At 43.4% G+C, this 27,992-nt stretch overlaps 2 protein-coding genes across 4 annotated transcripts; one reads left to right on the forward strand and one right to left on the reverse strand.

The window, feature by feature from the left end:
* The first annotated feature begins 648 nt into the window (after window positions 1-648).
* Window positions 649-10,659, forward strand: LOC132773828 (von Willebrand factor C domain-containing protein 2-like). Its single transcript, XM_060773353.2, has 3 exons — window positions 649-1,214; window positions 9,346-9,475; window positions 9,873-10,659. Exons 1-3 carry the CDS (start codon window positions 822-824, stop codon window positions 10,049-10,051), a joined length of 702 nt encoding a protein of 233 aa, XP_060629336.2. The 5' UTR covers window positions 649-821; the 3' UTR covers window positions 10,052-10,659.
* A 345-nt stretch (window positions 10,660-11,004) lies between these two features.
* On the reverse strand, window positions 11,005-27,767 carry B4GALT2 (beta-1,4-galactosyltransferase 2). 3 transcript variants are annotated; one of them, XM_060773351.2, is made up of 7 exons: window positions 27,528-27,762; window positions 20,478-20,860; window positions 17,130-17,365; window positions 16,074-16,264; window positions 15,002-15,124; window positions 14,467-14,571; window positions 11,005-12,500 (listed from the first exon to the last, which is right to left on the reverse strand). In XM_060773351.2, the coding sequence occupies exons 2-7, from the start codon at window positions 20,791-20,793 to the stop codon at window positions 12,350-12,352; spliced, it is 1,122 nt and encodes a 373-aa protein (XP_060629334.2). In that variant the 5' UTR covers window positions 20,794-20,860; window positions 27,528-27,762; the 3' UTR covers window positions 11,005-12,349. The 3 variants fall into 3 exon arrangements, 2 of the variants coding, with proteins under 2 accessions (XP_060629334.2, XP_060629335.2); XM_060773352.2 differs by lacking the exon at window positions 27,528-27,762 and adding an exon at window positions 25,437-25,517; XR_009631347.2 differs by having other exon boundaries at window positions 12,412-12,500; window positions 14,971-15,124; window positions 27,528-27,767.
* Window positions 27,768-27,992: the final 225 nt, after the last annotated feature.

The raw sequence follows: 27,992 nt of genomic DNA on the forward strand, positions 1-27,992 counted from the left end.
GCCACGTTGATTAGCATTGAATGGCTTGCAGCTTCAAAGACTGGCTGCTTCCTGCCTGAGGTTATGAGGTCTGTTGGAAACTAGGCAAGTGGGGTTTATGCTTTTAATCTGCCTCTGAGGCTGAGAGAGTGTGACTTTTCCAAAGAATGCATTATTTGTATTGTCGAAGGTTTTCATGGCCGGAATCACTGGGTTGTTGTAGGTTTTTCGGGCTATATGGCCATGGTCTAGAGGCATTCTCTCCTGACGTTTCGCCTGCATCTATGGCAAGCATCCTCAGAGGATCAGATCCTCTGAGGATGCTTGCCATAGATGCAGGCGAAACGTCAGGAGAGAATGCCTCTAGACCATGGCCATATAGCCCGAAAAACCTACAACAACCCAATGCATTATTTTTACATGGTAGAATGAATGCAGCTTGGCACACTTGAGCTGCTGAGTGCTGAGGAATCCTGAGAATGTGGTGATGCCCCAGCCTAATTTGCCAGAGAGCGCTAGAAGAGGCGTTGTAAAACTACAGCATTGAAGCCGAGTAGTTAAAAGTGGTGTCCGAGTGCCTGCATGCAAGGGCGGTGGGCATCCTCTCTGCGAGGGTTTTGTTGCCGGGAGCCACGCCTTGGCCCCAGGCCCTCCCCGCGTCCAGCCCCATTTCGGGAGGGGGCTGCCTGTGGGTCCCCTCCAAGGGGCTCGGGTTTCACGAAGGGGCGGGAAGGAGGAGGAGGAGGAGGAGGCGAAGCAGCAGCGGCACAAAGGCCGGCCTGGGCTCCCTGGCCATCTGCTGCTGCTTATAAAGGCGGGACCCTCCGGCTGGAGCCAGCTCGATGGCCCCTTGCCCTTCCTCGGCGCCCCTTTCCGCAGCAGCAGCAGCAGCCAGGCTTTGGAGCTGGGCGAGGATGCCCTTTGCTTTGGGAGCTCCCGGGCTGGCGCTGCTGCTGGCCAGCCTGCTGCCCGTCCTGGCGCTGTCGGGGCCCGTCCAGCCGTGCGAGGCCAACGGGAGCCTCTACTACGTGGGCGAGTGGTACTTCCTGGACCGGGACCACTGCACCCAGTGCGAGTGCACCGCCGAAGGGCCGGCCTGCGCCCGCACCGACTGCGCCGCCCTCCCGCCCGCCTGCATTCACGTCAGCCACTACCCCAGCGACTGCTGCCCACGCTGCGAGAGGGTGGGCTGCGAGCACCGCGGGCAGGTGTACGAGCTGGGACAGCACTTCCAGGTGAGGCGCCTCCACCAAGGGGCCAACACAGGACCTTCAGAGGGGGAGTTGGCACGCTCACCATCCACCACCTCTTCTCACACTTCACTGGTCACTTCATTGACTTCCACTGAAGGCAAACTTCGGCCCTCCTCCAGGTGTCTTGGACTTCAACTCCTACCATTCTTAACAGCCAGTAGACTGTGTTGTCGAAGGGTTTCATGGCCTGGGTTCTTGTAAGTTTTCAGGCTGTATGGCCCTGTTCCAGAAGCATTCTCTCCTGACGTTTCACCTGCATCTATGGCAGCCTCCTCAGAGGTTATGAGGTCTGTTGGAAACTAGGAGAGTTGGGTTTGTGGAATGTCCGGGGTGAGAGAAAGAATTCTTTGTCTGTTGGAGGTAGGTGTGAGTTTTTCAATTGGCTAACTTGATTAGCATTTAATGGCCTAGCAGTTTCAAGGTGTGGCTTCTTACTGCCTGGGGGAATCCTTTTTTGAGAGGTGATTATCTGTCCCCGATTGTTTCTTGTCTGGATTTCCCCTGTTTTTTAGTGTTGTTCTTTATTTATTGTTATGATTTTAGAGTTTTTGTTTGTGTTGTTGTTTATTTGTTCAGTCGCTTCCTACTCTTTGTGACCTCATGGACCAGCCCACGCCAGAGCTTCCTGTCGGCCAGCACCATCCCCAGCTCCTTCAAAGTCAAGTCAGTCACTTCAAGGATGAGTTTTTGTTCATTTTGTTCATTTTAATGGTTTCCTCCTTTCTGTTAAATTGTCCACATGCTTGTGGATTTCAATGGCTTCTCTGTGTAGTCTGTCATGGTAAATGTATTTCAAAGGCTTTCATGGCCAGAAATGGTACATCACTGGATACCACTTTCATGGTACATCACTGGGTTGTTGTAGGTTTTTCGGGCTGTATGGCCATGTTCTAGAAGCATTGTCCCCTGACATTTCACCTGCATTTATGGCAGGCATCCTCAGAAGTTGTGAGGTCTGGCCTCACAACCTCTGATGTACCATGAAAGTGGTATCCAGTGATGTACCATTTCCGGCCATGAAAGCCTTTGAAATACATTTACCATGACAGACTACCCGAAAAACCTACAATAACCCTCTATCACGGTAGTTGTTAGAGTGGTCCAGCATTTCTGTGTTCTCAAATAATATGCATTGAAATCCACAAGCATGTGGACAATTTCAACAGAAAGGAGGAAACCATGAAAATGAACAAAATCTGGCTACCAATATTTGTTTTCTTAAAAAACTCTAAAATCAGGACAGTAAATAAAGAGCAACACTAAAGGGGAAGGGGCTGCAGGCAAGAATAAATCGGGATCAGCTAACTCCTCCCACCAAAGGATCCCCTAGACAGAAATCAGCCTGGCTTTGAAGCTATGAGGCCATTAAAGGTGACCAGATGCAACATTCACACTTGCCTCAAGCAGACAAGAGTTCCTTCTCTCGCCCTGGACCTTCCATAGATATATAAACCTCACTTGCCTAGTTTCCAACAGACCTCACAACCTCTGAAGTTGCCTGCCACAGATGTGGGCAAAACCTCAGGAGATAATGCTTCTGGAACAAGGCCATATAGCCCAGAAAACTCACAGCAACCCAGCCAGTAGACTGTTAGGAATTGTGGGAGTTGAGGTCCAAAACACCTGGAGGAGGGTCAAAGTTTGCCCAGGCCTGACCTAAACAATATAATGTTACATAGTATTAGAAAAAGATTATTGAGGGCCATATGCTACCTCTTGGTATGGTGGGATCTTCTTCCTCTGGATGTTTTTAAGCAGGATGGCCATCTGTCAGGAGTGTTTGATTGTGTTAGTGCATGGCAGAGGGATGGACTGGACTTTGCTGTCTGTTCCAACTCTATGATTCTCTCCTGTCATCAACATTCCTGCTCAAGTCTGTTGCAGATTCAGGACTTGCTCGCACATTTTGGAGTATTCATCACGGTATCACTTGTCTTTTGAATCTTGATCTGGAAAGGAAGACCTAAGATGGGAGAGTTTTGGGGTTTTTTTAAGCAGGAACCCAGGCTGTCTCCACTCCCTACTTTAGCTTTGAAAGTTTCTTCCATATTTAGCCAAAGCCAAAGAAAGCTTAATGCATAACATTAAAAAAAACTTCTACAGAGCTGGGAAAACTTTTTTTACAACTCCCAGAAGCCCCCAGTCAGTATGGCTATGGTGCCCAGAGGTTTTTGAGTTGGAGTCCAAAAGGTAGTTTTTTTATGTTTGTTCCAGAAGTGTGTAAATAGACTACTGCAATGCACTCTACGTGGGTTGCCTTTGGAGACTGTTTGGAAGCTCCAAATGGTCCAATGAGCGGCAGCCAGATTTCTCACCGGAGTGGCTTACAGGGAGCATACAACCCCCCTGCTACGTGAGTTCCACTGGCTGTCAGTCTGCTACTGAGCACAATTCAAAGCCTGAAATGGTTCCTGCCCAGCTTACCTGTCCGAACATATCTATGAACCACCTTGGAGATTAAGATCATCTGGGAAGGCCCTGCTCTAGGTCGCACCTCTTTCACAGGCGCGACTGAAGGGAATGAGAGACAGGGCCTTCTCAGTGGTGGCCCCTCAGCTGTGGAACTCTGTCCCCAGTGATATTAGAACAGCCCCCTCCCCCCTGACCTTCAGAAGGAAAGTGAAAACCTGGCTTTAGGATTGAGCCTTTGGAGATTAACTATAGTGCAATGACAGCTACAGAATATGTGCATGCTTGTTGGAATGGCCCCAGATTACAATTGTGGATGGCATGATTTTAATAGTTTATGCAATGATTTTATATGTTCTAATGTGCATTCATTTTAATTTTAAATTTTAACTTAAATGTATTTTAACTGTATGTTGTCAAAGGCATTGAATAGTTGCCTATATGTAAAGCCGCCTTGAGTTCCCTTCAGGGTAGAGAAAGGAGGGATATAAATAGGGAAAATAAATAAATAAATACATAAATACTCAATTAAAAAAAACTCTTGTGATGTTGGCAAGCTCATAATGCAAAACCTCTTTTAACAACTCCTAAGGGGAAATATTATTAGTAATAGAAGCTAATTTTGATCTGTTTTTTTTAAGGTTTGACATTGACCACTTCAGCACCTTTGTTCTGATCATTATATATTGCTGCTAAAGTTACATGTAATGTATTTTAGGAACTGAGTCTCAGTCCTAACAATTTATGACATAACTGAGCTGGACAGTGAAGTGTCAAAGACTGTGGTATTTCATCTGTCCTATTCTCAAGGAGTAAGATTGGAAGGTGAGAGACTGAAAGTCTGCACACTTGTGGGAAAAGTGGATCTGTGAACAAACTCTTTTAAGCACTTGCACCATCATAAGCTAGGCTTAAGACTGCATAACTGTTTTGTATCCACGTTTTCAACCATGCCACCATTGCTATGGCTACTATGTCCCTAAGCCATACTTTAAAGCTAGACAACTGGGCCAAGCAAAGGTATTCTGAGGTGCTGATGAGCAGAGTGCTGAAGAATGATGAGCTCATCCCCTTCCACCAGCAAACCATGCTACATGCAACAAAGAGCTATGGCAGGACCTCATTGGGGCTGCTGCTTCAGTTTATCACACAGTTCAACATCAGGAGGTGGCTGGATACATCATCCCTTAGCAGTGGTTCTCAACCTGTGGGTCCCCAGGTGTTTTGGTCTACAACTCACAGAAATCCCAGCCAGTTTACCAGCTATTCGGATTTCTGGGAGTTAAAGGCCAAAACATCTGGGGACCCACAGGTTGAGAACCACTGCCTTAGTGGTAGCTGGGGCCAAATGCAAAAAGGTAGGTCACCAGCATGACAGAACCCCATCACTCATTGTGGATGCCTGGCTTTGAAGGTGGGTTTCAGGGGTCTGACATACTGCATGATGACATTTTTGTTATGTATCCCAAGCATGATCTCATTTGCAAAAAGTATGTGAGCTTCGATTAATAAAGATTAAATCCATGCCACTAGCCAAAGAATGAACAGAGGACTTCATTTCAGATGAATTGTCTATTATTACACACACACTAATAAGTATTTTTCATCAGATAGGATTTTAAATCATTCTTATAGGGTTTTTTTGTGTTGAATTCAGATCTGCTTATTTTTTCCCCTCTATCACGTGTAGTTTTTTGTGATTAGGCTAATTAAAGAATGAATGCATTTACACACTGATATCAATAGAATCTAATTTTTATCAATGCGTAAATGCATTTTCATTAATTATTCAATTAATTATTCAATTGGCTTGTGTTACTCGAACATGTGAAATGTGCAGACTTTACAGTAGTCCACTGTAATATACCATTTGTCATATTTTTAAAAATTGACGTGATGAAAAAAATAAAAGAGTATTTAAAAATCAGCATAAAATTGATTTAAAGTAACTGTGCTACTCTTATTTCTGATTATTACAAAAAGTTTGATTTTCTTGGCTTGTGTTATCTAGATCACTGCTTCTTGAACTGTGGTTCCCAACTCCAAATGGGATCCCCTTAGCTCAATGTTGGGTTGTGGAAATTTTTGTAACAATAAAAGGTTTCTGAATGCCACCTAGAGATTTACATGAATCTATCAGCAACAACCTGCAGGTTTACAGTGGACTGCAAAAAAACGCTTCAGCTGTACTTCATAAAAAGAATAATCAGCCTGCTTAGCAGGCCTTGCAAATTGTGATTTATTGTCAGTAAATATCTGGGTTTTATACCTATTTTATATACTTATATACCCAGAGCCATGAAGATTTCTAGGGTAGGAAGGGGCCTTTAGTGGAAAAAAGTTAAAGCCCTCATTTAGATGACCAAATGTACTAAACATTTATTGTGTGGTATTCTTTGGTGAAAACTATCCTTTGGCAGCTCCCATCTATTAGCTGATTTATCTATGCTCAAATTCCCTGGAACGATACAGACTTTTGGAATGAACAGCTGAGGTCTTAACTTGCCTTAAAAGTAATGCTTCCCATTCTCCACTCACATTCCCTAGTAATTCTTCTCACTCATTCTTCACCAAAGATGACCAAATTGAGCTGACCTGGACCCTTGACCTTTGAGATAAGAGATATAACCACTCAGTAGAGCCATGCCTAGAACTAGAATACTCTATCTTTGCAGCAACTGGCAACAGGATTCAGAATTGAGAGAAATGGGGGGGGGGGGGGTTCAAAGTCTAAGGAAAACTGGTTAGAGCTACACATGCTAAATCCCATTAAATTCAGCTGGACTTATTGCTAACTAAATATGGAAGAGATTACACTACAACTGGACTAGTTAATTACCTTAGAAAAATCCTTCCTAAAAAAATGGGAAAGGGACACATTAGAAAAGGAAATGTCTAATTTCTATACAGTTTAGATACACTATGTATGTATGCAGTATTGTTATTTGCTGACTTAAAGTAACCCAACAAATTAAACCTCCAAGAACCCAAGGCACCAACAGGTCTGCTCACAACTTGCCAACGCAGAGCTATAGCATCCTTTACTGAATCAATCTACCTGTAATGTGATTTTCCTTCTTTCCTAGTATCTACTTTACAAAGCAGTGTAGGGTTTTTTCTGGTATGTTGCATTGTTTTATGATACACAGAAAATATGAAAGCCTCTGTTTAGTCATTATGCTTCTAGGGAGAGTTCAAGCGTGATTTGCTCTACAGATTGTTTGTCTTTTCTACTGCACAGCATTTGAATACAGTTTGGTATACTATATATGCACGTTTGTAGCTTTGAGATTCTAATAAAACATCATGGTGACCTTTTTCATAGAGATATGTAATAATTTGTTAAATAACGTTTTTAAAATATTTGTTTTAAAAGTTTTTAAAATATGAACTTGTTCATATCAGTTTGAAAAATCCCCAATTTTCTCATTACCCAAAGAGGGAATGCAGACAATCCTTCAATTGCTTTCTAAAGATAGGGATTTCACTCAGCAAGACATTTCCTTATAGGGCAAAGATACCAGCCAGCAGGAAGAAAAAGAGACTACAGAATAGGATTCAATACTGTTGGAAGCTACTACATGGCCCTGGTATCTACTCTATTTCTCTTTATTAATAGTAGTTTGGAATGGACAATATTGGACTCAAGCTCTGCTTGTAGCACTGAGTGGCAGATTGAGATGTTAACATCCTTTGCTGGATATTTCAATAGTTTGGTCTGGGATTCTTGATTCTTGGTTTGCTCCACAGAAATGTGGACCTTTTTAGCTTACTGGGAGCCCTGATAGACCTTACTTGGAAAACTTATCACCTAGTGTTTCCAGTGATAAGCTACAAGAATATCTGAGATCTTGTCCCAACAACAAATGTTTTATTTGTAGAGTGGGCAGGGTAACATGAATACAGTGATCAGAACATATGCTCTTTCCTCAATAGAATCAACCAGTCAATTGACAGCACCCTCTAATGGTATCATCTTAGTACTGTCATGACCATTTATTCTGTAATGCAAGAACTATTCAGTAGGGTTGTGCACTTCAGCTGAACCACGATCTGTTTCTGCTACCTGAATTTCAGCGGGCCCATTTTTGAACATCTCTTGAAAACAGGTGGGCATCCGAAAAGCAGTTTTCAGTCTGCAGCTGAAAAATGCAGCAAGATCCAGCCTATTGGCGGAAATTGGGGGGGGCTTCACAGGCTCCCTTTCCTGACATTTCAGGGCTATCAGGATGGAAATGGCCACACTTATTCTTATGAGTAGTACAAATAATAACAAGATCTTTTATGTCCTGATGGAGATTGGAGTTGGAATGAGACAATGGGTTCTGTTGGCTTGGAAAAGCCCAATAGTTTTATTATTATAGGCAATGGGCAAATTATTATTAAATGAAATTAAGAAGGGAGAGAACACAGAGAAATATAATAAAATAACAGAGATAACTTGTGATGAGATTGCAAAGGAAATAAATTATTAGGCATTGATGATAGGTTTAGGTAGGTAGGTTTTTCCGAGAATTGTTTTGCTGTTTGCTGGAATTCTTAAAATTATTAATAACAACAATATTTTAAAAGTACTTTCTGAAATAGAGGAGGAGAGAGAAGCTAAAGGCTTCAGTAAAGGCTAAAGGCTGACTCAAAGCTCAGAACCACCTTAAAAGCACGCCCACCCAGAAGTCCCCAAATGCCATGCCATGGATATTTTCCAACTCCCAGTCACTAAATAAAAAATCAAGAAAACAATCTAGGAAATTTTAAAAAAAATTAGATTCAGTGAGGCAAGCCTAAAGTCAAAGCTGTGTCAATGCAATCGGACTGAAGCACGCTAGAGCAATGGAGACGTTAGCCCCATTAAATAGACACAGCTTGTGTAAGACACATCATGGCTTTCTTCTATTCTGATTGGCCCAACAGGCAGGGCTCACAGGGAAATCCTGTGCGAGTACATGGGAATTGCTCCGCGTGCTGCATGATCCCAAATAGATCTGAGGTAGCCACAATGAGCAGCCGCATGATCCTTTTCGGTTAAAAAAAATGGTAGCAGAGCCATTGCCATTAAGGGCATCTGAACAAGCCGAAGGGAAACGTACAAAACAAATCTGTGCACAAGCCTATTATTCAGTCTTCCACACAGCTGTATAAAACCCACATTATCTGCTTTGAACTGGATTATCTGGCAGTGTAAACTCAAATATTCCAGTTCAAAGAAGAAAATGTGGACTATCTGCCTTGATATTCTGGATTATACGGCAGTGTAGTAGGGGCCTTGGGCATTATAGAAAAAGATACACCTTGAATTGACTCACCTTTACAGCACAGGTGCAGGTAGGGAAACTTGTGATCACAGCTAGATGTCGTTACATTTCACTTGCTTGCAGACCCATGTCTTTTTCCAAGTTACAAAGGAAAAATACATGGTTCATAGTGATTACATAGTGTTCTCTTCTGTAAAATGTGGAATAATCATTGTACAAATTTGTGTGAACATGTATAGCGCAAAACACTACACAGGCATAGTCACTCCTGGGTATTGTTTAACGTGTCTTTGTATGCAGAACAGAATGTGGAAAATCCGCCTTTTGCAATTTCACTTCTGGAATACCTCAAAAGATTCTAGCTGAGGGAGTCTGGTTGTTGTCCAAAAAAATTGAAAGCCACCAGCAGTGAAAACTACTTCATCATTCTGACCAATCTTTGTCTATTGCAGCCCTCAGAGTGTGAGCAGTGTACCTGTGACCTAGATGGCATTGCCCGCTGCCTAGTAGCAGACTGTGCCCCTCCACCTTGCGTCAATCCCCTCTATGAGGAGGGTCAATGCTGCCCAACCTGCAAAGACGGTGAGAAAAAGAGGTCCTGCCTATCAAATAAGTAATAGAGTCCATGGGGATATCCTTGTCTGTTTGATTCACTGAGGGACACTTGTCCCAATGGGAGTGGAAGATAGATCAATCCCTACTTAGGAGAACCAGCAAACCTTTCCATTTTCAATGATTTGGCAAAAAGTTGGTTGTGCCCCCTGCTTTAAGGGGAGAGACTTTGTATATAACATGTCCTCCTGATCCAATGAAAAAACAGTACTGATGATGTGCTAATCTGCTAACATAGACCAGGTGAGTTAGCTTAGGCAGTGGGGTGCACAGGACTGAGGGTCAGCCGTGGGGAGACACTTGTGGATTTCCAGAAGTTTGGGAAGCACATACTAAAGCATCTTAATATACCATCCTGTTTTCACAGGTCCCAATTGCTATGTGGATGGGAGCCAGCGCCGGGTTATTCCTGCTGGAGAGAGTATCTGGGTGGGGCCTTGCACCCGATGCCGTTGTCATGATGGCCAAGATGCTGGCTACTGGGAAGGAAACCGTTTAGCCAAATGTGAGCGGTTACGGGGATGCCGGGCTACAGCTGGACACTAGGCTTGGATTCCTTCACACACCAAGCCACTTCTCAGACAATTCTCTTGCAAACCTTTTAAGCTTCTGATCTTACTGAAAGGTCCCAATGAGTTCATGCATCACCCAACCCAAGTCAGCCCCCTCTAACTACATAAATAACCAATCCCAGTCCGTAATTCAGATTTATTCCCTTTCTTGTATTGGTAAGATTGTGGGCCTCTGGATTTTCCCAAATGACCACACTTCTAACAACCTTTGGCAGTTTCCTAGGTTTTGTAAAGGCACTTTCCTGTTCTAAAATATGGAAATGCCCCTCCTAATATTGTCCCTGGCAGTAAATGGTCTTTCAATCATACCCTTTTGCATTTGGCCCCACCTACCACTGGAATATAGTCCCCCAAAACCTTGAAACTGAATTCAGCCCTTAAACTGAAAGGACGACCTTCGCGTCCTCTTTTATTCACAGAACTACCTTGTCTCTCCCATCCCCCAAATTCCTATCAGTTCCATTCCAACTCTGATCAAACAGACACATCTTTTATGAACCATACCTCTAATGAACAGTTTCACTTGTGTGTAGTTCTGGAACATGTGACAATAAAGAATTCTTGTGGAATAGTTTTCTCTCACCTCCGGGGCTCAGCAGTTATATAGCAGTTTGGGCCAAGTGGCTTCCACTGAAAGCAAACATGATGACTAAGGGGAGGATGCTGCAATTGGGTTTCAATGCAATTAGTTGTTAACTTGGCCATTTGGACTTTGTCACAGTGAATGCAATCCAAAAGGGAGACCACAGATCAAGAAGGGAAGATCATTACTCCCGTTATCCTTCATTATTGGTTAGGACTCCTGAGAGTTGCAGTCCAATGTGTGAAGAGCCACAGATGCCCTGCTGATGCAGTAATGGTATAAACTCACCCCTGCAGTGCTTTCCCAAACTACCGCCCCTGCTCAAATTCCAGACACAAAGAAACTCCAAGTTTTGAAACTTTACTGAATACAAAAGTCTGATCATAGTGATCAGTGCTGCATTCACCATAGGCTTGAAAAGGGATCAAAACATTCAAATGTACAAAAGTCACCAACACCTGGGCTGTGCAACACGCTGATGCCTGGCTTCAAGCCTGGCCCAGCTGCCACCTTGAAGTGGATAGGTGCAGTCTACCTGCCAGGCACCATAAACAGAACTAGGGGGCACCAGCAGCTTTCTAGCTCCAGGTTACTAGGCACAGGGCCATTATGAGTCACAAGCAGATAGTAGACCCAGGGGCCTGGCTTGAAGAGGTGGCAGATGGCAGCTTGACAAAAAGGGCAATATGAGTGGTCAGGGGCCAGTTGCCTGGGAGATGGTGCAAGGATGGTAGGACTGCTTGCTTGGATGGTGGATTGGAGGGGAAAGGGGAAGAGACAGGAAGCCACCTTCACCTTCCTCTTTTCGGTAACGCCGTTCTTAGGGCACTTTATGCCTATGGAAACAAGAGGCAAGCCCACCCAACAGAAACCATCCTGTTGGAGAGAGACAACCACACTTCCCAGTTTACCAGCAGTAGAGGAATAAGGTGTCCGTTGGGCTTTGCCAGATAAGCTGCATGCCACAATATCCCAGGAAGCACTCAAGTATTCTGAATGAACATTTGTATGAAACACCCCGTCTTACTAGAGCCCAAAAATGACAGCCAGGGCCCAGCAGGGGGCAGCACCAAGCCATGGAAGGAGGTGGGCAGTGGCCAGACCTACAGGAGCTTCTGCTGGGATGGCATTCTTCTCAAACTGGGCACAAGTGAACCACCTTGATAGCTGGCCATTGGCACAGGAACATGCCATGCCCTAAAAGGAGGGCTAAAGAAGGCAGTATAGTCTTGTAGGCTGCAAAGAGGAGAAGGAAGAGGAGAAGAAGAAAGGACAGATACTGTACTTCTGGAATCTGTTAGGGACTTGGCCCTGCAAAGAGTTCCGGGAGAGGATGGGCTCTGCCAAAGACCTGCACATGTCTTCCTCTCCTCTTGGACACCTTTCAACCAGGAATGGGGCTTGGCTGTGCCCAGAACCCTCACGCGCTAAGCCAGGCACTGTAACACACTCAACATTCACTCCCCAATCTGTGAAAGGGCACTGTGAAGAACCAATTAGTGATAAGGAGATGGGCTCCAGCCAAAGGCCAGAACAAGGCAAAGACCTCTTTTGTGGCCTTTCCCCCCATCCCCACAAAGGAGGCAGACAGGTCCTCCGAGCCAGGACACAGTCCTCTGAACCAGTCAGGGCTGGAATACACACAGCTCCTCATGCATGGGGCCATGGGCAAGGCCAGGCAGCAAAGAGTCAACCCCGAGGGGGACGCGGGGGTGGCCGGCCAATCTCCACGGTTACATTGGTGTACATGGGACGGCGCTGCTTCTCCACCAGCCGGTACTGCAGTGAGCCAATGCCATCACGTTTCATGGTCACCTTGGTATTCTGGATTTTGGTGAACCTGTCGGGAGAATCAAGAGATAATCCAATTATACACCAAAGTTTGGCATTAACAATTACGATTACACAAGGTGCCTACTTAAGAGATCACAAATGAACAATTCAGGTATTTCTAAATAACATCTCCAGCATATGGAATATTTTCTGAATCTTGCTCTATTAATATTGTATGGACTGCTAAAATGGACTTGTTTCCTCTGAACACATAAACAGTAGTCACAGTCCTTTAGGCTTAGGGCAGTGGTGTCAAACCTGTGGCAGCAATACCCTTCCTCATTTTTATGTTTATACCTATACTGCTTTTAGAGGACTTAACAGTCTTTTAAACCGTTTATTTATATTTACACTACTGAGACATTTTGGTTGTATCAACTGTGTTATATGTTTGTGTTATGATTTATTGTATTTGGGTTTGTTGTTGTTGTTGTAAACCACCCCAAATCCCTTTGGGGAGAGGGGGAGGGATATAAATAAAGATTATTATTATTATTATTATTATTATTGAGATTGATGCAAGGTGGAGGGGCACAGTTCCCAGAATTTCTGGCCGCTGGACAGGCTGGCAAGGGCTTCTGGAGGTTGGAGGTCCAAACATCTGGAGGACCACAAGTTTGACACCTCTGGCCCAGAGCCTCAAGGAACACACTCACAACTGAGACTTGTGGGAAGAAACTGAAATAATCTCTAGTGATATTCCCACAGTTGGAATGCATGGCATAAGCCCAGACAGCTAAACATCTAGAATGCATTTAGAACTGTATGCTAGAAAAGCTACCCTACTCTGCTTTCAAGTAGAATGTGGATATGCTTCTGACAGACAAGGTATTATGAAGCTGGGTTTACTTTACAGTTTTCAAATGATCCAAAATGGATACCCTGTTAGGTTAGGCGCGTCTTGGGTTCTATATCAGAAGCTGAAACAATATCTTTAGATTACAGCTCTCAAAATCCTCCAGGCAGCATGTCCGCTGATCATCTAAAACTGCAGTCTAAAAAGCTCTATTCTACATAATGAAAATTCTAGATAGCAACAAAGCATTCTCCTTTCCTGCCCAGTATCAGTACAATAAATGTGCCTGGTTTATGACCAGGATTCTTAATCCCAGTCTACAGTTCATTATAGTAAAAGGGAAGAACTGAAATGGTGATGAGACTGGGAAAAGGACAATACACACTAATAGGAAACTGTAAGAAAAACTGGGAGCTTGTATACTGGTCAAGACAATTTCATGGGCATACTAAAGTAGAGGTAGGAAACCTACAGCCACAACAGAGAAAATAAATATTTGGCAGAGTCAACTGATGGCACCTATGTCAGTGTTGTGGTGATTCTAGGATCTGGGCTATAGTTCAAACTTTAAATGAGCTATTCATAGTGCTGAATCTATTCTGGAGATGGGTCCCAGTACCTTGGATATTGAAACTTAAGTCTCCTCTGATTTAGAAGGTAGTAGTTGTCAATTTCTGGGTCTGAAATTTTCAGCATTTTCCATAAAGAATAGCTATTCCCATGGAGGATTCTGGGAGTCAAAGTCCAAGGTCTAAATCCAATAATTAGTCCCATCTAGAATAGACTAATGCATCTAGCAGAACTTGGTAAATCTACACTCATATAAATTGCATTGTATCAAGTCCCATTTAGAGTAGACTAATGAATCTAGGAGAACTTGGTAAATCTACACTTATATAAACTGATTCAATGGTTCACTCTAGTTGGAACAATCAATTCAAGTCTTCTAAAGTAACTTTTCCAGCTATGCTTGTGGCTCTTCCTATGTTTTGAATTCTAATTCCCAGTGGCATCAAGGTCATGGCAGATGAGAATTTGAGTCCACCAACTTTGGGAAGGCCACATATCTGTGTACTTTGTGTGCAATGCTTCCTAATAGAAGAAAAGATTTTTAGGTTGCAAGTGGATTACTTAGCTTGCAGAAGACAATGTATGGAGGCAGTATTGGCTCTCTTACCGTTGGGGATTAGGCTCATTGTGCCGGTCACGCTCATGCTTGATCATGCGGTAACGCCCAATGCGAGCATCAGGACGGGACACTTTCATGCCATTCAGCGAGATCCTATGCAGAGAAAAATTGTAGCTCAGAGGATCAGTAAAAAAGGTTGGTTTTAAACATGCTCGTGTTCTGCCCTTACTCAAAATAAGGCAGCAATTAGTTTCTCACTTTTCACCCATCAGCCCTCTCCCCAATCCTAGTTTTCAGAGCTCTGGCTCACAGATACATGTCTGGTTGTTTCTTTTCTGTTAAACAGCAGTCTGTCTACACACCCTCCTGTTCCAGATGTGGAAATATCATTCTAGGAAAAATTATTATTATGTGCCAGCATTTGTAATTTGTGCACATATCCCAACTCACAAGATAACACTACCCCACCCCTCCCCTCCTGTTCTCACCAATACCACATGGAAGAGGGATTACATGCCTACTACAACCAACCTGCCGCAAACAAGCACTGACCAGATTGGGGCCAACACAGCCTCTTACGCACCGGTTAAAGATGTCGTCATCTTCCCCACCCCAGCCCCAGTACTCATTAGGGAAGCCATTGATCTTCAGAAACTGTGTCTTGCTCAGACCAGAGACACCTCCAAAGTAGCCAGAATATGGCAGTCTGCAAGAGACAAGTAGAAAAGATGGAGATCAGTCAAGATCAGGAATGGGTTCAGGAATACAGAACCTGGACTCTCCTGTTGCTCTTTAGAGCCTTGCTTCCAAGTCAACCATTGTTCCCACTGTATCATAACCTCCCTAAATCCTTCCTGGTTTTCCATTTCCTTAACTAGACTCCATTTCACAAGATGCCATTTCACACACATTTACTTGCCAAACTAAGCAAGACAGGGTAGGCTGTTCAACAGGAATCCAGTCCCTTCATTATATCGGCAGCATAAAAGGACTGGAAATGTTCACTCTGCCATGAAGTGTCACATCTCTGGATGCTCATCTCATATAAGAGACAGCAAAAACTTTTTAACTATTGAAACTTTATAAACTATTTGGCAAACTGAAAAATGTGGATCCAGAAAAGTGAGGGAAGTTCATATACTGGAGGGTTGTGGTACTGGAGGCCTCACAATTGTTGTTGGATTATAATTTTCTGTTATTCCCCTAACTAATGGCCAACACATGACAGCATTCCACAAGATCCAAACCACAAGAAATCATAGTGTCTTCTTTCTGAAGGAAAGATATACCCATCCAGAGAATCCTCCTAGGGAAATTTAAGTCTGCAGTACTCCTAAGAAAGGGTATGCACAGCAAGGTCAAACACCGCATTTCACTTTGATTCCAACTAAAGAATTTCAAAGGGCTACTGGTGTCTCAATAAAAGATCAAAGAGCATGAAGCCATAACTTTAGTTCCTAGTACAGCTGACCAGGAGATATCTGTGTCAGATTCTCAACTGCTGATTCTGAAGATAACTAAGAGCGGTATCCATGAACTGTTTGGCATTGCTTACTCTAAAGTAATGCATATGGAAAGCTTATTGGAGCAATCTGATTTAATAGCCAGTGCAATTCAGCGTATTTGACAAGGAGACCTCCAGTTCACTCACTCACCGGAAACCAAACTTATCCATAGCGACAGCAAAGTGCCTGGGCTGGTCATAGCAGCGATATAGATTCCTATCGTCCATGGGCACAAGGTCAACATCACTGAAGATGAAGCAGTCATAGCTTTCATCATCTCGCAGGGCTTCCAGGAAGCCCACATTCAACAGCTTGGCTCGGTTAAAAGTATCTTCACCAAACTACAGGGAAAGATCATTAAGAATATGGTCAAGCCCTTTCCGATTATTTTTTCAAGAAACATCTGCATGGCCTCTCTCTGGCTACTTGTATTTTTTCTAAAATGGGATCTTCCTTAAATGATTTTGCAAAATCCCACCTACCATATTTCTGAGCAGAGATCACGTCAGACAGCAGGCCTGAAATCAAGGTAAAATGAGGGAGCATGTAAAATGCATCTATTTGGCCCTCCACATTTTTCCCTAACTGCGGTAGCCATGGGCCCCACAGTAAGTTATCAAAAGGCCCACACAATGCTTGCCCCCAAAGCAGGAAGATTTTCTTTCAGGGTGAGTAGTCTCTTTTGTGTGCTTATATGAAGGAGGGCATTTTTCTCAGGGCAGTCAGTTGGTGTTTCAAGCCAGCAAACAGCCTAAATCACTTCCTCTTCTCTTTCTGACACCCCTTCTCTCTTTTTCTGATACTCCTTTTTCTCTCTCCCAAATCATCACATACTGCCAGGAAGGACCAATGGCTCTTAGCAGAGGTTTGTAGCAACGATTTGAAGGTCTTTTATAAAATCATGGAGTTAGAAGAAACCACAACAGCCATCCGGTTGAACCGCCTGCCTTGTAGGAACACTCAATCAAAGCACTCCAGACAGAAGTTCATCCAGCCTTTGCTTTTGATACTACTCTGCATCAAATGCAGTCATCAGGCCACAGTTTGCTCATCCCTGCTCAAATTTTCAATCAAACAAAGAGGTCGATATCCACAAAGATGCCCTCTGCGTCTGCCAGATTCCTCCCAAATTGGCGAGAGAGTGTTATGTGATAAATGTAACCATTTTGGTTTCTCACCCCTCCAATATAATTTCTCCCAACACACCTGGTTAATGATATAGATGCCATAGGACACCTTCTGGCGCCGTAGAATTGGGTGCAGGTAGTGCAGCCAGTACTTGAGGTGGTGCTCCCGGTGGCGAAAAGGGATGAGGATGGCCACCTTTTGGCGAGGCACACAGTCCGGAGGTGAATACTTGCCACCTTCCTGCACATCTGGGTTCTCTCGCTGCACCCTCTCCATGCTCATGGGAGAGCCGAACTCAATAAGGAGCCGGCCCACTGCAAGGGAAAGGACACTATTATCTATGCATCAGTCATCCATGTTCAACACAGCCTCATGGACCATACATCTTAAACAGGCCAGGTCACTTTCATTATCCAGGGTGACAAGAAGATTTCCAGAGACGTTCAACAAGAAAATCTAAGACGCAGACCTGTCAGGCACAGAGCCAGCAGACAGTCAAAAGCACAGTTAACCCACATTCCTAAACATTGATTATATTTATAAATAATTAGCTGACCTGCCACTGACCACCGAAAGTTATTCAAAGGTGTTCCGACAACTAAACAGTAGGCTCAGAAACAGTTATAGGACAGGATGTAATCATTCATTTAACCCCGTGGTTCCCAATCTTCTTTTGTTGTTGTTGTTGCCATGCCCCACCTAAGCATCTCTAAAATCCTGTTCCCTGATACACACACATTCACGAGACATTTATTTTTTATTATTCAAAAAGTGAGCTCCTCTTCATATGTGGAGGAAGCCTTTTTTGTAGGCAATTCAATGGTATGTTTGGTATTCTTTTGTCATAAAGATACGCAGGCAATGAAGCTAGGTACCACTTGTGTGATTTTGAACATTATGGCCGATGTCACTTGTTGATGGTTAATGATGTGTCAGTGTATGTTCTTTCTATACTTAATATCTATTCAAAAGATTCTTTTACTCTAAAAAATAACTTAAAATGATAAGTAGCCAACAAGATATAAGGAAAAATGTGCAGGAATGGAAAATGCAAGATTTCTATGCCTAACATGATGAGTACTGGTTTTTGCTAACAAATACACTCTGCGCTTGATAAAGCTAAATAATGAAATAGAACAACTACCAGGTGGGCAGTAGTACTATTTGAGGAACAATTGATTTGACTAATCGAACTCAGGGTAGCTTAAGTATTCAACTTCATTGTGTGTATTTGGCGGGAATATGAGAGAAGATCCTGTCACCTGACGTTAATTTTCTTGTGGCCGATAATCTTTTTTTAAAAAACAAATCATACAAAAATATTGACTTACTTATGTAAATAATAATTATGCTTTGGATTTTTTCAAAGATTTTTTTTCCATTCATATGCAGAACAAAAGATATTTTATATATTTTCAATAACTTGTAATGTTAAAAGACCAATGAGAGGTGTGAGGGTGTTTGGAATAAAAGTTGTCTCAACTTTTCTGTGCTCATGCATACTTTAGTTAACTCTATGCTCTCACCACTCCTCTCTATTAGCATGTCCCCCCCCCCTCCATTGTCACCAGGTGACTGTCATGTACATTCTGATTTTAATTTTTAAAAATGTCTATGTCACATAATGCATATATACATACATATATATGTACACGAGATGCCTAGAATCATAAAAATGCAGAAAACATTATTAATTACTCATTCTTGAACTGCCCTCCTTAAAAATCAAATGCCCCCATGAGGCATGTGTCCCACACTGAGAACCAGGGACTTAACCAAAGTTCCAAGAAAATACTAAATAATTGTCTACATTATTATGTAAAAAGCTTGAAAACATTACCATTTTGAATTACAATTTCCAGAATTGAGTTTTGGCTATTGAAATGAATTGTGATCTGGTTCTGCGGCATGGCAGCCTGTTTCTAGTAGCAATTATTTGGTAGGCAAGAATATATAAAAGTAAAATTAACTTGGCATTAGAAAAGAAGTCCTTTAAAATCTACTCAGGATTGAAGATGTTCTTAATAAGCTTTGAGTGCATTGCCCACCAATGACTATCAGTGGAGTAAAGAAGACAGTCTACTTCATGTGTTATAAGAGGTTTGCATAAGGAAGTGGAGGATAATGCATAATAGCACCATGAGTAACCTTTCCTCATCTCTTTATAGCCCGTACACATAAGTCCTCAAACTTCTTATTTTAAGGCATAGTTTGATTTCCAAATCTCTTTCTGAAAACATGCTGAGGGATTCTGAAAGTTTTAACACTCATCTCCATTATCTTTCTAGGCTTCGAATTCTGTCGCCAGGATCTCAAACCATCTGTCACTGTATTTCACCAATTCTAAGGCATGCTTTTTCCTATTTTACAGGCTCCAAAAATGCAGTGTACCTTACAATCAATGGCACTTAGATTCTCAGATTTTGGAGGGCCCTAAAACTGGTGGAAAATGTGCTTACTTTAGAGGGAGGAAGAGCCCCAGCCCCAATGGCTCTGTCAGCCCCCATAATTTTGTTCTCAACCTTTGCCAGCTAACTATTGTTAGCTAAGCCACATCACCTGTGTCCTTAATGGGCCCACAGACCTAGAAAAAAAAGAGTAATGCAGACAAGATAACAATTCTAAAAAAAATCATAAGAAATATACTTTTTCAAAAATTGAACCTTCAAAAAAAGGGGGGTTTGCCTTGCATTTGATAGTGCCTTAGATTCTGTGAAATATGGTATATTAGCAGTATGAGTAATTCACATGTGTGGAGTCCGGTGCTTTCTGCAGCCAGCACCTGGGGAACAGGACCTGGAGGTAAGACCACCTAGGAAACCCACAAACACAGCCTTGAGTTCACTGAATAAAACAGGACATTACACATTCTGCTATAAAGTTCTGCATGGAATACATTGCATTGCAAAGGATGGTTCTGACTGATTTAATCTGGTCTCATCATTGTGACCTTCACAGAATTTAATCCACTTTGGCAAAATTGAGGCAAATGAAGATACTGAGGAAAGATGGTAGCCTGGGAGGTCAGAAAACAAGGAAGATAAGGAAATATTACTATCTGGAAAAGAGGTAAGGGGAGAGAGGCTGCTGTCTGAAGCACACGAGACTAAAGACTATCTAGTTACTGAAACATTTACTGAAAGCAATCTTCAGTTCACTGGCTTTGATCTAATACGACCCACATATTTCCAGTGGCATCTTGACTACAGGACTGAAGTCTGAAGAGGGTATAGGATTCCAGGGTTTCTAACACCATGCTTGTCTGAAAGATTCCTAGATCTTCCAGTTACCTCCTGCCTCTGAAGTTAGAGGCCATCTGTCATGTTGCATAGGCAGGAAGCAAAGACAGAGTCCAACAGGTGGCAAGCAGAGCAGAGAAGGGGACTTACAAGGAGTATGTAGTCACAAGGCTCCCTGCAATCTCACCTAGGCCAGGAGGCATCTCTGGACAGGGTGGTAAGGGCTTCTCGGTGATGGTGCTGTTGCTTCCAACAGACTTGGCACTTGGGGCCAAGAGCTCAGAGCCCAATGGCCCAGCAGTGCCATTTGGTCGAGAGATGTTGACATAGGGTAGAAGAGAGCGAGAAGACGAGTTGCGCACATTGAAGCGGCTGAAAAAGTCCAGCCGCTGAGCATAGACATCAAAATAGAGAATCATGATGATGAGGAAGTGCAGTAAACATAAGAGCAGTACAGCTTTGCAGATCCTCTCCAGGGTCACCCCCACCAGCAATCTGCTCATCTTCTGGGCACAGGCCAGCCAGCATCAGGGGAGCACAGAGTAGGAGGCTCTGGCCCAGGCACCAAGCCTATGGGAAAACAGAAGAGCATAAGGAAACACACGTCTCCCAGTAACAACATTCATCCCCGCCCTTGAAATGTATTTCTTCAACACCCTCAACAATATATCTGTACATATATACACAAAAGCTGAACACTGTATACCATTCCAGTACTGTTATCTGAGGAAAATAGATTCTATTTGATGACAGTACATCAGTTGAAGCCTCACAAGACCCCTTTTTTCTCTTCTGCCATTTTTAGATGTAGCACAATGAAAATTAAATGTTAGAACATCTTTTAAATTAGCACATTTGTTTTGGAAGGAACATTTCTAGTTTACACTCCATTTCCTCAGATGCACTGGGTAAAGTACTTGAACTTCAATTATTTGTGCATGTAAACATTGGCCCTTCTACATATTTTGAGAGCATTCTCTGGGCGAAACTATAACTATCTGCATCCCACCCTAACCATCTTGCAAAATGATTATGCATGCTTATGTGATAGATATTGATACTAAGCTATGTAGACAAGCAATTTCAGCCTCAAAGCTCTGCAGATAGTTCATCCCTTCTGTAGAGAAGTACTGGCAGCTGAGCAAATGCACAGTCCATACATCCAAGGGGGTATTAAGAATGAAAAAAGCAACATCCCACTCAACTGTAATACCCCAATTTCCCTGTTTGTAACAGCAAAAGAATGTGGTGGACTCCCTTGAGGATGGGAAAAGCAGGCATGTGGTAGAAACCCAAAATAGAAAATGTGCCCCTTTCTCAGAATGCATGCAGGGCCTCTTCTTATCTTTGCAATGACAGCTCCAACAATAGCCAGAACAAGCTCCTAACATTTACAAGGCAGAGCTCCCATACAGACCCTTTCACTCCGTATTTAGTTCCTTTCTGTAGCTAGTCATCTCTTTAAACCCTTCTCCCTTTCAAAGATCTACACTGCTGGCACACACTCACATACAAGAGAGAAGAGATCAATCAACCTTCATCATACCTCTTCACAAAAACGGCTCCCTTTCTACAGCATTTGGAAAGAAATAATTTTCAACATGACCCACATTTAAAGGAGACTATTCCATTTTCACTCTGAATTCCTAGCATCCCAAGCTGTGAGTCCCACATTTTTGTAGAGAAGGGGGGAAAGTGGGGCAATAAGGCACAACTACATATGGGGAGAAAGCACCTGATCTTATCAGCTTGTTGTCACTCGCTTTTGGCAATGAATTCACGGAATAATAGCAGAAAACAGAATAATAGCAGAATACAGAGGAGGCTAGGACTCAAAGGGGTGTTTCCCCTTAATCTGGCCTACCAAGTTACACCTACAGTGACATGAAGATGACTTACAAGCAAAATGAAAGCACTGTAGGTGAGGCATCAGTCTCTGTGAATAATCTGCTCCTTTGCTCCTCTCTATTTGAAACATTAGGCAGTATAAAAGGGTTTTCATGCTAGCAGGATTATATTAGATCAGCCTTTCTTTTATATTCTACAAATGCATCACTGGCTACTCACTATGTTGTCTGGGACTGATGGAAACTCTAATCCAAAATGTATGGAGGGCACCTTGCTTGAAAACACTATGTTAGATGGGAGGAAACTTAACAGTGGATTAAACAAAACACAGGACAACTGAAATGAGAAGTTTCACTAGATTTCCTGCTGTTGTTGAAAGGAAATGGGAGTTTTCAAATCACACTCCTTCAGGCTACATAAAAGGCACTGAATTTTCACCTCAATACAGAGGAAAATTATAATAAGCCTTTTAATTCTACCAACTAAAATATTTAACATGTCAAACACAACTGTACTCACAATACATTTGCTAGCATATCTTAATTCTCTGAACTCTCTCACTTTGAAAATAAAACAACCGTTTTTTCGATGCCTAACTATTGTAGTGTAAAGGTTTGAAAGGGGAAGAAATCAATCTCCTTACTTGGAAATATGAGGTGGGCAGAGAAAGAAGACAAGTGGAGTGTCAGGTTTCTTGGGAGAAGTTGTAGGAAAGAATTTGAGAGCTATTTCCCTTTTCAAAAGTTGTCTTCACAAGAACAATATCTCCACACTAATTTTTACACCTCTATTACCCTGTGCTTTAAATTCACAGTTACTAACAGTCACTGGCTTACTCAGATCTAATTTACATAAATACTATAAAACTTTTCCGAAACAACATCATTTAGATGCAGATTGAATGTCTTCCTGGGAGTGTGTGGTAGAATCTGTATACATATAAATATGTGTTTTCTATGTGTTGGAAACTTTTGTAACAACTGTAATATAGAAAACATGAACAAAAGGAACAGGCAATGAACAGAAAAACAACAATCCATCATCACATACAGATACAGTTTTTTGCAACTCTTATACTATAAAAACGGTGAAAACAGCAGTGTAAAGAATAGGCTTATAGAACTCTGCCTTTCTGGATTCCAAGCATCCTATTACTTCTCTGTATAACTTTAACCATCATGAGTCAAATCTGTCCAATCCAGGGATTTGTAGTTTGATGCGCTACTTAGGTTTTGTTCATTCGTTTGATTTTGCTAGGGAGCGGTACTATAAGGAGTGCTCCAGAAAAGAGCTCAAAATATTATAGATTGTAGGGTGGAGACACAATTATAGCAAACTACTAGAACTACATAGTCACGGGAGGCTCTAAGGTTGTGGGAAAAGCAATATAAAATTGGGGGGAGGGGATAAAGTGGGGAATCAGTGTTTGGCCAATACCATGGCACACTGAGTAAAGAAGAGAAAACAACACAGAAAGGAAGGAAAGAGCTCCTGCATCACAGCTCAACTAGTGTCATGCATAAAGACCACATAACTATTTAATAGCTAGACATATTGGAAAGGCAAACTATAGAATCTCAACAGGAGCCATTTTCCATGACCAATATGGCATCCCACTGCTTTCCACAGAAATAAACTAGTTTCCCTGTCATCATCACAAAGCATACACAGCACGACATGACTGTAGAAGTTAATATACAAATCAGGGGGTCATTAGCCACCCTCCTATCTCTACAACAATATCTGGGCCTCTGAAATGAGTGGGGGAAATATGTCAAAGAACTAAAAACATCCCAGGTCCCATTTCCTGCCTCCCCTCTCTCATCTCTGCCCCACTTTGGTTGAGTTTGTAGCTGGGTCTCTCACTGAACCGAAGAGATGTGCAAAACACAGGTTAACATAGCTGGGGAGATGAGCTTTTTGCAATGTTAACAATCCACTAATGGAGCCAGGCTGCAGCTGGGCTGCTCCTCGGCTGTGAATAATTTAACTTGAAATCCAGCCTACTCTTCTGCTGACAATCATCAGAAAGTAGAAAGCAATATTTATTTCATTTGCTAGCATTTACAAAGACTCAGGTTTCAAATGAAGTCAAAAACACAGCCGGGAGTCAATAATGTCTCTTGCAAACCCTTCTTGGCATATGCATTTCAGGTTATTGTTTGGGAAGGCACCTATACATGAAAACATTGTGTACCAGAATATCCAGGAAGACACGAAGCAGAGAACCCTCTGCTTTCCAGACACACATCTCCCAAGCTACTTCTGGATACAATCATCAAGCAAAACCTATTCGGATCCATTTCCCATATGGCTCTCAGGGGGCACAGGAGCATTTGGCTTCAGAGAAACCCATAAGCAAAGAGCAATGCCAGGAAAGATATGTTGCTGCCAGCCAAGTTTTTTGCCCAGGCCATCCATTGCCAGCAACAAGACCATTCTACTCTGGTGATGAACAGACTTCAGACCTGACTTTGGCTTTTTACTTCCAAACCCATGATCCACCAACTGGAGAGCTGGTACAAAAAACACCATAATCAAAGTATTCTGAGCTGAATAATCAGAGTGCCAGAACAAAATGCAGCTCACAGCCCTCCCACTCCAAACCAAATTTAATGTTTCTTTGGGTGCATCTATGGGCCCTTTCACACAGCCATATAACCCAAAATATCAAGGCAGAATAACCCACTATATCTGCTTTGAACTGGGTTATCTGAGGGCCCTTCTACACAGCCCTATATCCCAGAATATCAAGGCAGAAAATCCCACAATATCTTCTTTGAACTGGGGTTTCTGAGTCCACACTCTGATAATGTGGGATTTTCTGCCTTGATATTCTGGGATATAGGGCTGTGTGGAAGGGTCCTGAGGCCACACTGTCATATATCCCAGTTCAAAGCAGATATTGTGGGATTTTATTCAGCTGTGTGGAAGGGCCCTACGTTGTAGAATTAATGCAGTTTGACACCATTTCACTATCATGGCTGAATGCTACAAAATCCTAGAACTTGCAGTTTTACAAGGTGTTTCCGTCTTCTCTGCCAAAGACCTCCAGTACTTCACCAGACCACAATGCCACAACTCCTAGGATTCTCTAACACTGACCCATGGCAGTTAAAGTGGTGCCAAACAGCATTCATTCTGCACAGTGTAGATCTACCCTTCATCTCAGCAGTACAAAGGAGGGCAAAGAGTGACAGGCATTCATTCTCCTGATGCTTTTGTGATGTTGCCAAGAACCAGGCGGCTCCTGCCGCCCCCCAAAATATCATTTATGGAGCAGAAGATCCAAACCTACCTCTTGTGGGGTGTTGTTGTGATCCATATGAAGCAAGCGAGCAGCCTGTTTAGCATTTACTCACTCTGCTGCTTTTCCTTGAGTTACCTTTAGGAGGAGGAGGAGGAGGAACCACACTGCTGAAAGCATTTCCCCCACATATTTATCTACGAAGAAGCCGATGCACTGTGTTACATCCTCCATCCTATTACTCGAACAAGGCCGTAATCCAGACATACCTGAACCCCAAAAAGAGTCACCCTGCCTAGAAATGGTGCTGTGGGAAAGGAGTTGGGGAGCAGCCCTTCAAACATGTCCCATGCCGCTTGGTGTTGACTAAGGGCCCTTCCACAAAGCCATATAACCCAGAATATCAGGGCAAAATATCACACAATATTTGCTTTGAACTGGGTACTCTGAGTCCACATTGCCATATATTTCGGTTCAAGGCAGAAAATGTGGAATTTGTATTGTTGAAGGCTTTCACTGCAGGAATCACTGGATTGCTGTGAGTTTTCTAGGCTGTATGGCCATATTCCAGAAGCATTCTCTATGGCAGGCATCTCTATGGCAGGCATCCCCACAACCTCTGACAATGCCTGCCACAGATATGGGTGAAATGTCAGGAGAGAATGCTTCTGGAACATGGCCATAAAGCCCAGAAAACTCACAGCAACCCAATGTGGGATTTTTTTCAGCTGTGTGGAAGAGACCCAAATTACCCCCCAAAACATGCCCCAGTCACAATCCCAGCATTCCTTGGTTAGAAACAAGCAGCGCCTTAGGGATCCTGTAGGAGCCATCTTGAGGGAGGAGGAAGAGGAGGGTCTCCATGGGACAAGACAGAGAAAAACACACATTTCCTTGCCCGAGGCATCACAACACCTCAGGAAACCCTTGCGTGGATCCCTCACACTCAACACCCAATCCACAAAAAGGGGCAAAAGGTGTCAAATCAACACCCTCAAAAGTGTGAGGATAACAAGAGCAGAATATTCCCCATTAACACAAAACACAGAGTTTTCTACCCAAGAGAGATCCCTTCAACACAGCTTAATAAAATCCCACATGATCTGCTTCGAACTGGGATATACAGCAGTGTGAACTCAGGGCCCTAACACACAGCCCTATATCCCACAATATCAAGGCAGGAAATCCCATGTTATCTGAGTGTGGACTTGGAGCCCTTCCAAACAGCTATATAACCCAGAATATCAAGGCAGAAAATCCCACAATATCTGCCTTGCACTGGGTTATCTGAGTCCACACTGCCATATACTCCAGTTCAAAGAAGAAGATGTGGGATTTTATTCAGCTGTGCGGAAGGGGCCTTAGGACCTTTACACACACCCATATAACTCAGAATATCAAAGCAGAAAAACCTAGAATATCTGCTTTGAACTTGGGTTATCTGAGTCCACACATATTACAGTTTAAAGGAGAAATTGTTGGATTTTATTCACCTATGTGGAAGGGGCCTTAGGATCCTTCGACACAGCCATATAACCCAAAATATCAAGGCAGAAAATCCCACAATATCTGCTTTGAACTGGGTTATCTGAGTCCACACTGCCACATATTCCAGTTCAAAACAGAAGATGTGGGATGTTATTCACCTATGTGGAAGGGACCTTAGGGCCCTTCTACACAGCCATAAAACTCAGAATATCAAGGCAGAAAATCCCACAATATCTGCTTGAATTGGCTTATCTGAGTCCACACTGCCATATATTCCAGTTCAAAGCAGAAAATGTGGGATTTTATTCAGCTGTGTGTGGAAGGGGCCCCAGTTTAAAGCTGATATTGTGGGATTTCCTGCCTTGATATTCTGGGTTATATGGCTGTGTGGAAGGGCCCAGAGATAACAAAAGGATACGATCCACAAAAAAAAAAAGGATAGGCCACAAGCCAAGAGAAGCGAATCAAGGCACGCGCTCATTCTCTCTGGGGAGAAACAAGGCGAGGATGAGGATGATGATAAATCTAGACAGGGTCTCAGGAGATCCTATAGGCCCGAGATACAGAGAGAGGGAGGGAGACACACCCAGCGCCCCCTTTCCCTTCCCTTCAGAGGCGACACGAAAGGAGGCGCCCGCTCCATCTTTGCCTCACCGCTTTCTTATCTCCTTCTCCTCCTTCTCCTTCTCCTTGGCTCTCGGCTCCCGGGCCGGGCGGCTCAGGGGACGGCGCGGCGGTAGCGGCGGCTCCCCCGGCCCCAGCCCAGCCCGGCCCGGCCTCAAAGCGGCCAGCAGCGGCGGCGACGGCCCCGGCGCCCCATCCCGGGCGGCGAAGGGAGGAATGGGAGGGAAGGAGGGAGGGAGGGAGAGGCTGAGGCCTTGCTGGGGCCTGGCTCCGCCTCTCGATTGAGCTCAGCGCCGCCCAGGACGGCCCCCGTGAGCCATTCCCCCCGCCGCTCCCTTCACGCCTCGCTTTCTCCTCCTGGGCACAAGGCGACGTCTAGATCTGGTTGTGTCGTTTGGCGGGGCCTCAGCCCTGCTTGGCAAGGGAGGCTGGCCAAACGACAGCCCCCTCCTCAGGCCCCTTCCTTTTCCCCGCTTAAGCGGCTGAGGGGGAAAA

This window comes from Anolis sagrei, chromosome 4 (assembly GCF_037176765.1).
Source record: "Anolis sagrei isolate rAnoSag1 chromosome 4, rAnoSag1.mat, whole genome shotgun sequence".
In the NCBI taxonomy this organism is placed as follows: domain Eukaryota; kingdom Metazoa; phylum Chordata; class Lepidosauria; order Squamata; family Dactyloidae; genus Anolis; species Anolis sagrei.

Coding starts and splice junctions, on each gene's coding strand:
- B4GALT2 (XM_060773351.2), bottom strand. CDS start 20,793: ATGAGCAGATTGCTGGTGGGGGTGACCCTGGAGAGGATCTGCAAAGCT. Junction 15,125..16,073: donor ATGGATAAGTTTGGTTTCCG/GTGAGTGAGTGA, acceptor TGTCTCTTGCAG/ACTGCCATATTCTGGCTACT. Junction 12,501..14,466: donor AATGAGCCTAATCCCCAACG/GTAAGAGAGCCA, acceptor TTCTCCCGACAG/GTTCACCAAAATCCAGAATA.
- LOC132773828 (XM_060773353.2), top strand. CDS start 822: ATGGCCCCTTGCCCTTCCTCGGCGCCCCTTTCCGCAGCAGCAGCAGCA. Junction 1,215..9,345: donor AGCTGGGACAGCACTTCCAG/GTGAGGCGCCTC, acceptor TGTCTATTGCAG/CCCTCAGAGTGTGAGCAGTG. Junction 9,476..9,872: donor CTGCCCAACCTGCAAAGACG/GTGAGAAAAAGA, acceptor CTGTTTTCACAG/GTCCCAATTGCTATGTGGAT.